This window comes from Suricata suricatta, chromosome 13 (genome assembly GCF_006229205.1).
Source record: "Suricata suricatta isolate VVHF042 chromosome 13, meerkat_22Aug2017_6uvM2_HiC, whole genome shotgun sequence".
Classification (NCBI taxonomy): Eukaryota; Metazoa; Chordata; class Mammalia; order Carnivora; family Herpestidae; genus Suricata; species Suricata suricatta.
Genome location: NC_043712.1, coordinates 26,758,294 through 26,772,932, shown reverse-complemented (window position 1 = coordinate 26,772,932; position 14,639 = coordinate 26,758,294). Strand labels below are relative to the sequence as shown.

The window sequence follows — 14,639 nt, the reverse complement described above, 5'->3', positions numbered from 1 at the left end:
CTTTATCCATTCATCAATCAATGGACATTTGAGCTCTTTCCATACTTTGGCTATTGTCGACAGTGTTCCTATAAATATATAAATATTGGGGCACATGTGCCCCTTTGAAACAGCACTCCTATCTCCTTTGGATTATATCTAGCAGTGAAATTGCTGGGTTGTAGGGTAATTCTATTTTTAATTTTTCGAGGAACCTCCATACTGTTTTCCAGAGTGGCTACACTAGTTTGCATTCCCACCAGTGGTGCAAAAGGATTGCTCTTTCTCTACATCCTTGCCAATAGCTGTTGTTGCCCGAGTTGTTAATCTAGCCATTCTCAGGAGTGTGAGGTGGTATCTCATTGTGGTTTTGATTTGTATTTCCCTAATAAGTGATGTTGAGCATTTTTTCATGTGTCTTTTAGCCATCTGGATGTCTTCTTTGGAGAAGTGTCTATTCATGTCTATTACCCATTTCTTCATTAGATTATTTGTTTTTTGGGTGAGTTTGATAAGTTCTTTATAGATTTTGGATACTAACCTTTTGTTTGTTATGTCATTTGCAAATATGTTCTCATTCCATCAAGCTGCCTTTTAGTTTTGCTGATTGTTTCCTTTTTCTGTACAGAAGCTTCTTATCTTGATGAGTTCCCAATAGTTCATTTCTGCTTTTGTTTCCCTTGCCTATGGAGACATGTCAAGTAAAAAGTTGCTGTGGCTGAGGTCAAAGAGGTTGTTGCCTGTTTTCTCCTCTAGAATTTTGATGGTTTCCTGTCTTACATTTAGGTCTTTCATCCATTTTGAGTTTTGTTGGTTTTTCGTTTTTTGGTATGGTGGAAAAAAGTGGTTCATTCTTCTGCTATCCAGTTTTCCCAACACTATTTGCCTAAGAGACTGTCTTTATTCCATTGGATATTACTTCCAGCTTTGTCAAAGATTAGTTGGCCATTATTTGTGGGTCCATTTCTGGTTTCTCTATTCTGTTCCATTGATTTGTGTGTCGGTCTTTGTGTAAGTACCATATTGTCCTGATGATTACAGCTTTGTAATACAGCCTGAAGTCCAGAATTGTGATGCCTCCAGCTATGGTTTTCTTTTTCAGGATTGTTTTGGTTATTCAGGGTCTTTTCTGTTTTCATACAAATGTTAGGATTGTTTGTTATAGCTCTGTGAAGAATGCTGGTGTTATTTCAATAGGGGTTGCATTGAATATGTAGATTGCTTTGGGTAGTATAGACATTTTAACAATATTTATTCTTCCAATCCATAAGCATGGAATGTTTTTCCATTTTTTTGTCTGTGTCTTCTTCCATTTCTTTCAGAAGCTTTCTATAGTTTTCAGTGTATAGTTTTTTTTATCTCTTTGGTTAGGTTTATTCCTAGATATTTTATGGGGTTTGGTGCAATCGTAAATTGGATTGATTCCTTGATTTCTCTTTCTGTTGCTTCATTATTGGTATGCAGGAATGCAACTGATTTCTGTACATTGATTTTATATCCTGCGACTTTGCTGAATTCATGGATCAGTTCTAGCAGTTTTTTAGTGGAGTCTTTTGGGTCTTCCACATAGAGTATCATGTCATCCAAGCAGTTACTCATTTTAATCCTCCTAACAACCCTGTGTTGTAGGTACTTTATCTTCATTCTGAAGATGACAAGATAGAAGCACAGCGAAGTGTCTTGCCTGCAGATGCATGAGTGGCAAGAAGACAAAGTGGGATTGAAATACAGAGTCTGGTCCAAGCATCCATCTCTTAGCCATGACCCTCTCCTGCCTCCACTGGTCAGGGAGCCTGCAGCCCACCCATAAAGCCAGAATCCCAGGTCTGGAACAGCTCTTGTCACCTGAGCAGAGAATCCCTTCTGAGTCAGACTCTGTCTGGCAATCTGCAGCCTCTTTCACAGAGGGGCCACAAACTGCTGCTGTGTGAGTTTTCAGTCCTTTGCTGTCCACCCTGCTGAGCAGGTCTGTCTCTCTGGATTCTGTAAAAAGCAAACACCGAAGGTCATCTGTTATCTTTGGCAGTTTTGACATTGACTTGCTCTTCTTTTTCAGGCTTTTTAAGCAAGACTTCATATTAGTAAGATAAAGATGGCCAATACAACAAAAAATTGGATGATGGTAATAAAGTGAGACCTCAAAAAATGAAAATGATATGGTCTACAAAATTATGAAAAGATGCTGAAATTGAAGAAATCAGAGAAATATAAAGTAAATTATTTCTCACATATAAATAAGCCAAATTATAAAGATGCTACAGAAACAATGATAGTCACTTAAAACTAAAACAAATCAAAAAGTAAATGAATTACTTAGCTAGCAAGTATCTAGGACAACTTGTGCAGATAAAAGAAATACACAAGCGAGCACTGGATAACGGGTCTTCAATGAAAGAGGAACCTCGCCAAAAAAAAAAAAAAGTCACAAACTAAGTGCACAAGTGTTTTAAGCTAGAAAGTGTCTCAATTTATGCAAAGCAAAAATCCAGCATATTTAAGTAGCAAAAGTTCCAGAAATACTTCTACCATAACACTCTCCCCATTCCGGTTCGGAGGCACAAGGATTACTCAAAGCAATAGACTTACAAAGCCTATCTTAAGAAATAATTATATTTATTAATGAGAAGTTTTAAAATGTTATTGGCACTGGAATTCATTTTTAAATGCAAAACTTATAGAAAGCCAGTTAATGTAGGATATCTACAAAGGGATATCATAATATATATTAAACTCACACATTCATGTGTTTTAGTAATAAAAACAATTTAAACAGAAACAACTTTGAAGAAATTCATACTATATTTAATACTGAGTTGCTCACAAATCTTTCCAGCTACTAAGCTAGTAGCAAAGAGGCTGACGTAGAAATACCAAGACACGCTGACAAACTGAAGAAGCATCCAATCTATTTTCCTTCTCCATTGTGTTATAGGTCAACTTATGGAATGTAACTCAATAACAAACATTGTGACCTAAAGTTTAACTTGTTTTTCAAGATTCTGTTAAGCAACCCTACCCCTTTACTAAGACCTGGCCGAGGCAATGTCCAAGGTGAGGTTAAAGTCATCTAGCCCCTAGACACCTAGACATCTTAGGCATCTAACTATGATTGGTCATTTTAAAAGGACAAAGAACTTTAAAATGATAGGTCCCCACCAAAACTAACATCTGTGTACTACAATGTAATTGGCTACCATGGAATGCTGTGATTGTAATTGGTTAACTAAATAATGACATGTTGTCCATATAATCTCACTGCCCCCTTTGTTCGGGGCCATTCTCTGCTCCTTAACACGAAGGAGATCAGGTTTGGCCCAGCCATAAATAAAATTGTGCCTCGCTTCTATTTGGCATTTGGTGGTCTTTTAAACAGCACCCTGCAACATACAGCATTTAATTCAATGCTCAACATACAGCAGGTGCTTAACAAATATTCACTGATATGAATAGAAGCTTTTTAAGAAACACTGAATGAAAATTGAAGTTATTTTTTATTTCTAATTACTTTTACAAATAAAATTAGAATTTTTTCCCCAGATGGAGCCATTTTATTTCCAAACTTCAGTGAAAACAGATATAAACTTTCCTTATCTCCACACTGGATTTTCGTCTTATAAAATAGATTTGCTATGAAAATCCTTCATAAAATCTGCCTTGCCCATGGCAGTGGGAAATAAGCAAAAAGTCAGAAGTTAAAAGGTCATGCATAAAATATCATAGCCACCAAGAGAAGGATACAATAGTCTCAAATTCTTCACAAATCAATGATGAAACATTAAGACTGATTTACACTTCACTATATTTGTAGCACCTCAAGATTTTTTCTTCATATATTTATATTCAAATTTCACAACAATATTACAAAAAGACTATCAACTTTTTCATAAAATAAGAAAACAAAATAAAGCCATCATACTATAAAAAAATTAATCTGTAGAGTATAAACTTTATTGTTATAAATAACAAAAAAGAAAAGAAACACATAAATGTTGATAGCAATTTGCCTTGTTGGAAAAGAAATAACAGACCCAAAATAGGGTTATGTGCCTCCATAACACCAAACTAAGACTTAATTGCAGTCAATTAAGTGATTTTAATGTGATCTTAAATAGTCATTCTGAAATTTCCAGACAGCTCTACTAAGGTAATCTGTATAAGACTCCGGGCCATTCCTTTCCCCCAAAAGGATGACCTGCCCTGAAACAATCCTTTCTTTTCTTTTGCTAATAACTTCCTTGTCCCACCAGCCCTCTGCCTATAAAATGATGCCATTTTATAAGCCTCTTCCAAGCACCTATTTACTTGAAGAGATGCTGCCTAATTCATGAATTGCTGAATAAAGCCAACTATATCTTCACATCTTCAAATTACAAACTTGAATTTTTGTTCCTTAGTATCCTTTACTGAATTTTTTTTACTCCAATCCATAATCCTGTATCATGCACACACAAAAGGACTGTAAGGTATCTCCACACTAAATAATTATAGCTTAAATTACAGGAACTCAAAGATTACAACAAAAGTAGGATACACGGTTTCAAACTTTAATGAAGGAAAAGTAGTCTATACCACCATCTAGTGGCTGTGGAAGACAGCACTCAGGTACTTAGCCATGGATGTCACCAAAATACAGGCCTCTGAAGTTTACATGTAGAGCTACTGGCCTCCTATTCAGTTGGGACAGCACTGGATCCAGCTCTTCTGCTTCCTTCTGTAGATCCGAACCTTTGGACAAAACCATGCAGGAACACCATCAGGTGGACCGTTCTCTTTGCCCACCTCATGTAACTCCTCCGCCCTTTACTTGAAACCTATTTGTTAGGTAAGATGTAAAATGCATCTTCGTACTCATCACACCAAATGGACAGTATAAAAAATTGGTCAGAAAAAACCCATACACTACAATTAAGGGTATAAATTTATAAGACAACTTGGCACTCTTTAGTAAAGATGAATATGCATATATCTTATAACCCAACAATTCCATTCCTTTGTATATACTCTAATGCAGGGGTTCCCCAACCTCTGGCACACAGATCCCCAAGGTGCCTATGAAAGAATTCAGAGGGTCTGGTAAATTGGGTGGGAAAAAATTACATTTGTATCGGGTTTAAAAAAAAAAAAAGACCTCAAAATGGCATCACTTAGGTTAAGGCCCCAAGACACCTAAACCAGGGGTTAATACCTAATCTAACTGCAGTATCAACCTTTCCCAGAAATGTAATCCTAACATGTCAGTCAGGAATTTTCTTTTTTTTTTCTTTTGTTTTTTAAGTTTATTTATTTATTTTGACAGAGACAGAGACAGTACGAATGGGAGAGAGGCAGAGAGAGAGGGTGAGATTAAGAATCCTAAACAGGCTCCAGGCTCCCAGCTCTAACTGGAATTCAAGAACCATGAGATTAAGACCTGAGCTAAACCCAAGAGCCACCTAGGCACCCCAGTCAGGAATTTTCTGATAAGTGCCACTGAGTCTGAGTCGGTCACAAGGCCCTCTCCATCCCCTAAAGGAAGATGATGTAATCTGCATGATAAAAATCCCTGCTCCTCCCTCCTCCCCCCCCAACCTGGGAAAAATGGTCAGGCCTTAAATAATCCTTTGTTTTCCTTTGGTTACCACCCTCCTTCCTATAAACACCTTCCATTTTGTACAACTCCTCAGAACATCTACTTGCTGGAGTGAAATGTTGTCCAATTCATGAACTGTTTAATAAAGGCAACTGGATAACTGGATCTTCAAAATTTACTCTGGTGAATTTTGGGGTTTTAAAAATGTTTATGTATTTACTTTGCGAGAGAGAGAGAGAGAGAGAGAGAGAGAGAGAGAGAGAGAGAGAGAATCTCGAGTAGGTTCTGCACTGTCAGAGCAGAGCCCAACAGTGGGGCTCAATCTCATGAACATTGAGATCATGACCTGAGCCAAAATCAAGAGTCAGATGCTTAACTGACTAAGCCACCCAGGTGCCCCTGAATTTTGTTTTTTAACAATTGTCACCAACTGCTAACTGAAAATAAGCATTCCCTTTATATATGAATACAGGCAACAAATCACAATATTATTAAAGGGACCTATGACTTTGTCACCAATAAATATTATAGATATTGTCAAATTCCATTTAGAGGTGTTGCAAACATATAAAAAATTTTTTATGCTTATCACTACTTAAATTATGATAGTCTTTAAATCCAACAACAGATCCTGTTACCTTAATAAAGAAGTATTTCAGGGCACCTGGATAGCTCAGCTAAGTGTCTGACTCTTAATTCCAACTCAGGTCATGATCTCACAGTTCATGAGATCAAGCCCCACATCAGGCTCTGCACTGAGTGTGAACCCTGCTTAAGATTCTCTCTCTCTCTCCCTCCCTCTCTCTCTCTCTCTCTCTCTCTCTCTCTCAAAATAATTTTTTTAAAGAAGCATGTGTATTTCTTTATCAAGAATTTACTTTTAGGGGCACCTGACTGGCTCAGTTGGAAGAGCATGCAACTCTTGATCTTGGGGTTGTAAGTTTGAACCCCATGCTGGGTGTAGAGATTTCTTAAGTAAATAAATTTTTTAAAAAAAGAATTTGCTTTCATATTTTAACCATTCCAGCTCAATCTGTTTTCTTTGTAAACTTACATATTTGCTAAGCATGTAAAACATTACAATTGTATCAGGGTACAAGAATTCCTATCCCCTGCAAGGGTTCTTCTAGCTGGACTAAGAATCAAATTAACATAAGACAGATTAACAGGAGAAAATCCAATTTAAGCATATGTATGAGTGATGAGGGAGCATGGGGCAAGCTGAGCGCAAAGTGCAGGCTAATAGCACTTGCTGCCTCTCCACAAGGTGGGACATGTATCATATTCCTTGGACACTCCAGGCTACCCAAAAACAGGAAAAGACAAAAAAAAAAAACCCAAATGGTTAAACTGATAAGAGTCTCTACCAGTTTACCAGAAAATGGCAATCACATCAATGGCCAGTAGGAACTCCCTTTGCTAGAGGGAAAAACAACCTTACCTTGACATAGCAAGGCCTCCGGTAAGTCTTTAGCATCTGATAGTCTCTTTGGAAACCCCCTCCTGACTTTATCTCCCCTGACTCCATAAAACAGTCCCCTCCCCACTTGCAGTGCAGCTCTTCCTGCCCAGGGGTCCTGTCCCCATGCTTTAACAAAATTACCTTTTTGCACCAAAGATGCCCTTAAGAATTCTTTCTTGGCTGTCAGCTCTGGACCCCACACCCACCCCCCATCACTCCAAAATTTCATCATGAGGAATCCAAATAGAAATAAATTGCAAAGACAGGCAAAATGAGGTATGTATGTCATCCTAAACTAAGGAGAAGTGCAGAGGAAAGAATGCAATCCACAGGGCAATTAGAAGAACAGCAGATATTTGGTAATTAGATATCTGTTCTGCCATACAAATGGGTCACACTCAGATAAAATTTATCTCAGCAATAACCCTTATTCTGGCAAATCCCCAGTTTAGATTTTTCTATGTACTGAAGAGAGGGGCCAAAGTTTCTCTTGAGCCTGCAGGGTCTTGATTGTCTTCAGTTCAAAATAAACTCCAGGACAATGTGGCCCATCTTAGAGTGACCTGCCCTCTGACCCTACAGTTCCATAGGCCTACAACATTTCCAAAATGTTCCATGGCATAGAAAGGGTTAAGAGTCCCTGCCCTAGAGAAAATTTTCATATGGAAACAGGAGCTATCTAATTAGATCCATGTATATTAAAAAACTTAAAATTTCTTTGTTCATAATATCAAATGGACAAATATATATCCATACAATGGAATAGCATATAGCAGAGAAATGTATAATTACTGTGACTTCATCAAAATACATGATTTTCAAAAATCTTATGTCAAACTAAGAATCAATTGACAGAATGACAAAAACAGCCTGACTCCACTATAAAGTTCTAAAATAGCAAACCAATGCAATATATTGTTTGGAGTTATACACAAATGGAGCAGAATTTCACAGAAAGTGAATGCAATATTTAACACAAAATTCTGGGTTTGTGACTGCTTAAGGCAAAGAGGTTGGAAAAGGTATTACAGGGAGGAGAATGCAACCTGAAAGGAACATTCATTGGGCTTCTAACTTACTGAGCATATTTGATTTCTTAAGCTTGGTGGCAGATAACAGGCAGTCAATTTATTCTTCTTTAAAGTGCATTGACACTTTACATCTACTTTTGTATGTATGATACACGTTTCATGTTAGCTCCTTAGACAGGCAACCTTACTCCACCCAACCTAAAATAACTACTCATCTGCTCTATATCACATTAGCCAATCTTAAAATTCCAGACTTATCTAGCTTTGCACTACCTGTCAGAAGTTTAGGATATACAACAATAATTTTCAAGATACTTTATTTTTCTTTTGGCAGTTCAGAGATTTGTTTCAAAACAAATGCTGTTTGGATGCTATTTCCTACCACACATATTTTAAAAATAAATGGTAAAATGAACTAGTTTTACAATCGGGCTTTAAATCTTGGATATGCCACTTAGCAGCAGTGAACCTGAGAAAATTATGTCTCTCTTAGAACTTCACCTTCTTCACCTGGAGATATATTATAACTAACAGGGTTTCGAAGATGACTAAGACCTGTGAGTGAATAGGAAATTGTCTTAGGCACCTCACAGCACTTACCAATGTTTTCCCTAAGTTACAGCCAAGAATTTTATTCTTTACTATCTGTGAAGTATTTTCATTTTGGAAATTTACTCTTCTTTTCTGAGGGGTAGATGCAGTTGATGAAGGGATTCAAAACCAGTGTGATTGGGTGTTACTAGGGAGGTCCCTGGTTGAGCAATCTGTGCCCTTTTATTATCTAATGATTCTGGGAAACTGACACTTAGCCTCCAAGGTCAGAGGGGAAACTTGAAGCCTGTCATAGAGTCAGTTTGGTTCAGACCTGCGTCCTTTCCCCCTAATACATTTTTCTCTTCATTTGTTTATATTTCCCCTAACTTGTAAGTTTCCAGAAGGCAGGGACTAGGTCTTTTGCTCACCTCTGTACGCACTTCTGGAAAAGTACATGAGGCATAGAAAGAATTTAATAAATATGGGCTGAATGAGTAAATGAATTGTTAATCCATGGGGAACAAAGTCTAAGAAAATAAATTTAAGTGTAAAGACCCAGTCCAGGCACAGATGATGCTTTGTTTTGTCTTACCTCGTTAAAAACTATTGCCCATCATACAGAAAAACTTACCACCTCTGGAATTGTAATTTTAAAAAGTCTCTCTTCTCTAATAGATAATTTAAGTCCTTGAAGAGGGCACAACCAATACAACCGTGGGTGATATCCCTGTAATAATTCTCTATTCTTGATAGTAAAAGCAGTATTATTTCAGTGTGTGCAACAAGATAACTATTAGGTAATTGTGCGTTTGATTATGCATTGTGTGTGTAATTATGTGTATTGTAATGCAATTAGTAATAAAAATGTAAACATTAATCTGTAAATTAATAATGTGACAATTAACTACTTTTACTGTACCATTGTCAGATGGGGAAGGGAAAGTTATTTTGAGGGAGTGGTACATAAAAGCCCTAAATCCTTATTTTCTAAGCAACAGATACTATTGAAAATATCAGGACACACTTGAAAAAGCCTGTAATTCAGAAAAAGAGAAGAAAAATTAGAAGAAACAACTAGAAAATGTGGACCAATAATGAGGGATAGGGAGGAAAAGACCCAAGGTCTGGTTTGGTTTTTAAGACTTACAAAACTATTTGACTTGAAACTACGTATAACTTTGACTTTTAAAAAAATTAATGTTTCTTTATTTTTTAGATTAAGAAAGACAGAGCGTGGACGGGGGGAGGGGCAACGAGAAGGGGAGACACAGAATCCCAAGGAGGCTCCAAGCTCTGAGCTGTTAGCACAGAACCCAAAGTGGGAATCGAATTCACCAAACTCAAGATCATGACCTGATCCAAAGTCCAACGTTTAACCAACTGAACCATCCAGACACCTCCAATGACTTTTTACTATCTAGCTCGATACCGCCATTCCAATGAGCTCCAAAAAAAATTCAATTTCAAATCATTATTAGGAGCCTTATACGGTCATGCTGGGGTGGCGATTAGAGAAAGACCATGCGTTTAATGAACAAAAGTGAAACCTCCCTGGTCTTGACGGTTGAGTCACCCCGCCTAAAAATGAACCAGAACAAAATCCTCCACGATTTTCCACGCACAGCATTATACATGCACGCATCACACCCCTTCTCACAGGACAAACACGCTCGCATTCTGCGCACGACCTCCGAAGAACTGTGCGCAGCTGCGCGTGGAGACGAGCTGAGGGGCTCAGAAAGGCGGGACGGGAACGCTCCCCGCGTTCAACTAATCCCGTACCCCTCTGACGTTTGGGGGAGAATGTCTGCGGGAAGAGACCCGGGACTGGAGACGCCCGCGCCCTCACTCGACTGGCGCTGGGCCAGCGGACGACGCCAGCCCACGGGGCGGTGCCGAGGCACCTCCCGGCACCAGAGGCGGAGCTGCCGCCGCCGAGTCCCGCCCCAGCCTGCGTCCGCCAGTAGTCCAGTCGCTGCTCTTTTCCCGGCAGGTTAGCCCTAACGGGAGGAATCAAAGAAGGAGTACCGACTAGCTGTGCCTCCCAGTGCTCGCAGCCGCGCCATGCTCGTCCTCCGAAGCGGCCTGACCAGAGCTCTCGCTGCGCGGACGCTTGCGCCTCAGGTACAGGCAGTGGAGACGCGCCCAAGCGGTGCCCTGGGGGGGGAGGGGCGTCCGCGCGTAGCTCGCGGTCCCGCGCATGCGCCCAGTCGGTTCCCGCGCCGAAATTGTTCTTGTTCCAGTGCTTGTCCCAGAGCCGAGAGGTGGGGTATTCCAGGACTCCCGGGAAAAGGGGCCACGGCTCAGGGAAGGTCCACTGGTCAGTGTCGCCTCCAGGCCAACTCGCGAGCAACTGCGAATGGGGTTTGTCTGACTTAAGTGTCAGGAGGTCCAGAGGACACCCTTGAAGCTCTGGCTGCTGCGTTTTTGCCGTCCAGCCCCTTGTGTTCGCCGCGTTGGGGCCTGTGCCCAGTGCTGGCTTATCGAGCCTTTCCTATTTGTCGTTTGACAAACCACCGCCCCCTCCAGACCGAAGGTAGAGGGGAAGTAGGTCAACCAGCAGCTAGGGACAGAAGTGACCTCCCTTGTTTCAACGAAATGTACACTACTTAACGAGCGTTTTTCAGAGAACCTTGAAGCAGCGCAGGGTGCGGATCCTGGAGCATCCAGCCCAGCCTCCCACTGTTTTCTGTGAGTCCAAGAAGGCAGGGTTAGGAACCTCAAAGTAGACATGATAACAATCTCATTTAACCTTGGATAAGAAACGTGCACAATAGGTTTTTGTGATTCAGCCCCACTGCTGGGAACTGGCGTATTCTGTGGATCTACAGGGTTTTTTTTCCTTTTGATATTAAGGCTTGTACTCCTTTCTGGAAAGGTATATAGGAAGGGAATTAACCTACGCTAGAGAGTGACTTTCTGGTGAAGACTGAAGAAGAATCAGTAATGGCCCATTCACCCAAGATTAGCAATAGACTTTATCCTTCAGATCCTCACTCTTGGGACAGGGCCAACAGTTACCCCTTCCAACTTTATTCTGGATTGTGACTTTATTAGATATCAGCCAAGCGTTCTCTTTTAATTGCACTGTTAAGTTAGTGCTGCTGAAAATGAGCTCTAACCTGAAGATAAGGGAGCCTGGAACACTTATGAATTCTACCTGAGAAATAGTTGTAGTTTCTGCCCTTAACAAAAATCACCTCCCCACAAGCACACACGCTTACCTCACTGCTGTTATCTTTCCCTGGGCTTTCCCTCTTACTGTTTCTTATTTGAAAAATAATAAAAATATGTGCCTTTAACCGCATATTTGTTTCCAAATACAAAGTCCCTGAAAAACAACATAAAGGCAATTATTACAAATACCCAACTGCTCTGTTTTCTAATATATCTTATTTATACTACTTTTTAAAGTATAATATCAGGCAGTTGTTTATTTGCATAATAGTCTTTTATTAAAAGTGGATTAAAATGACACAAGAAGCCTGTCCACCAAAAGTAGAAGTATCTGCAATTGTTTTTGGTGGGAATACTTGTTTCCCAAGTAAGCTTGGACGCTTGGGCAATAGGAACAAAAATCATAGGGGACATGAATGGAATGAACTCTATATAGTTAATTTTAATTTTATACACAAATATACATAACCAGTTGTGTGTTTTAACCTAAATTATGTCGGAAAAAGAAGCCTACTAGTTTCATTTGGCATACCAAAGAGTCAAAAAAAGCCCCAAATTAGTCTATAGCTCTGTACCAAAACTTTATCTATTTATGTTTAAAGTAGTAGGTTCCATGCCCAAAGTGGATCTTGAACTCATGACCCTAAGATTGAGAGTCACATGGTCTACCGACTGAGCCAGCCAGGCACTCCTGTACCACAACTTTTAATAGATAATTCTGATTAATAAGTTTTATGAAACTGGCATATCATAGCCAAACCTACAGTAAGAAGGATTTGTAAATGCAAATGCCATAGGAGTGTGTGTGCATGTATATGCATATACATACATACATACACAGAGGGTAACCTCTGGCAGGGCATTTCCTAGCTAATGTTAAGGTCATTCAGACTTGGAGGACTAAATTAGAAGAAAAATTTATATAGATAGCATATGACTAATGCAAAAAGAACTAGTGGTTCTTAAAGGATATTTTCATCAATCTGGTATAATTAGATAGATTAAATGCCAATCACATTGCATCTGTAATTAAACCTAATAATGATTCAGACAATTCTAACTAACTGATTTTTCCTTTATAGCATTCATACAGTCTACTGCCATATTATAATGCAGTTGTTTAGAGTATAGCTTCCTATAGCATCATAGTCCATTCCTGTCTTTTACCAGTGATCTACTTGATTAGATGTGATAAATACTTTGACCTGAATAGCATTTTTTAAGAAAAATCTAAAAAATAGGTCTTTTTGCTAAGTAAAGACATTTCCATTTTGCCTGCCAAAACACCTGCGTATTTTATAAAGTTCATTTAATGGCAAAACTGTAACACATATAATATTGACTGAAAATAGAATATTGGCTAAATAAGGTAAGACATTTGCAAGTTTATTAGAATCCTAATTGTAGTTCTTGAGTAAAGGACTCTTAAGACCTCAGTACCTCCTTATGATAAAATTTCATGAAGAAGTGGCTAACAGTAGATCCTGCTAAGAAACAGTAGCTATATATTCAGCATACTTAACAATAGTTGTCTTTATTGACAGCCTCTAAACAAAAGTCTAAGGAAAGATGACAACAGGGGTATAAACATGGATTATGAGTTTAATGAGTGTCAGATTTGGTTGTAGCAATATTATAAACCCTGCCTTCCCAAAATATTAAATTTTGCCTTATCTTTCTTCAGGTGCGCTCCTCTTTTGCTACGGGCCCCAGACAATATGATGGAACATTCTATGAATTTCGTACTTATTGCCTTAAGCCCTCAAAGATGAATGAGTTTCTGGAAAATATTAAGAAAAACATACATCTTCGGACAGCTCACTCTGAATTGGTTGGATTCTGGAGTGTAGAATTTGGAGGCAGAATGAATAAAGTGTTTCATATTTGGAAGTATGGTATGGTTTTTCCAGCTCAAGGGTTCAGTATAGATTTTCATTCTGTTAAGTGTTACATGACCCTTAGTTCTTGAATCTAGATTAGTAAAATACCCACAGTTAAATTAAATTTTTGAAATGGGGAACAACAGCAAAAAATGAATTCAGTAATTCCTCCTCCCTGGAGTACACCTTTAACAACCCTTTGCCCAAATCCTTATATTACCATAAATGGGAAAGTTTGGCATCTCTTATTTCAAATCATAAAATTGTGAACTAGACTTTAATTCTCAGAAAAACTATAAATGGCTTATCATAAAGATGAGTTATAAAAAAATATAGCAGGGATTGTAAGAGCCCGAGTAGGTTAAGATCATAAAGATGGGAGATTGATTTTTTCTTATTGTTGAAGTTTAATAGTCAAAGAAGAAAAGGTTACAGGAATTCCCAGACTGTGAGTTACTTCAGAGTCTAATATTTGTGAAGTCAACATCAGGACTTGATGAAATCCAAAGAATTTCAATACTTTCACCTAGTGTTTAATCATCAGTGTCCAAAGTTTAATAGTCACGAAGTACTTTAATATGAAAAGTATTCATTCTGTATCTAAAATGGCCATAGTTCAATGAGAAAGAATGAAATATGGCCATTTGTAGGAAAGTGGATGGGCCTTGAGGGTGTCATGCTAAGCGAAATAAGTCAGGCAGAGAAGGACAGATACCATATGTTTGCACTCATAGGTCTAACAGGAAACTTTCAGAATGAGCTAGCTTCAAGAAAAGCAAGCAGTTAGTAGTGCTTAAGAAAAATTGATTATCTAATGGATAGTTGATACCTGTCACAACACAGCATTTTATATACTGTTAAGTGAAACTGCAATACAATCTAAGTTTATTTTGGGAGTGTTTGCTGTATCATTGGATTTAATGAAATGTTTAGAGGTGCAGTAGGCATGACTTTGAGTAGATAATGAAAGAAAATGCAAAATGCTTATTGATTTATGATGTGGTTTC

The 14,639-nt window shown here is 38.6% G+C and overlaps 1 protein-coding gene and 1 long non-coding RNA gene across 2 annotated transcripts in view; one reads left to right on the top strand and one right to left on the bottom strand.

Moving 5' to 3' along the window:
- Positions 1–1,894: 1,894 nt before the first annotated feature.
- LOC115277086 lies at positions 1,895–10,723 on the bottom strand. Its single transcript, XR_003902213.1, has 3 exons — positions 10,604–10,723; positions 4,549–4,704; positions 1,895–1,962 (listed from the first exon to the last, which is right to left on the bottom strand). It is a non-coding gene; the product is annotated as an uncharacterized LOC115277086 (long non-coding RNA).
- LOC115277085 (protein NipSnap homolog 3A-like) overlaps positions 10,511–14,639 on the top strand; it is a 13,263-nt gene continuing 9,134 nt past the window's right edge. The window contains exons 1-2 of the mRNA XM_029921199.1: positions 10,511–10,699; positions 13,437–13,647. Coding sequence (XP_029777059.1) covers positions 10,640–10,699; positions 13,437–13,647 — 271 coding nt within the window. The 5' untranslated portion in view covers positions 10,511–10,639. The remainder of the gene's footprint in view (positions 10,700–13,436; positions 13,648–14,639) is intronic.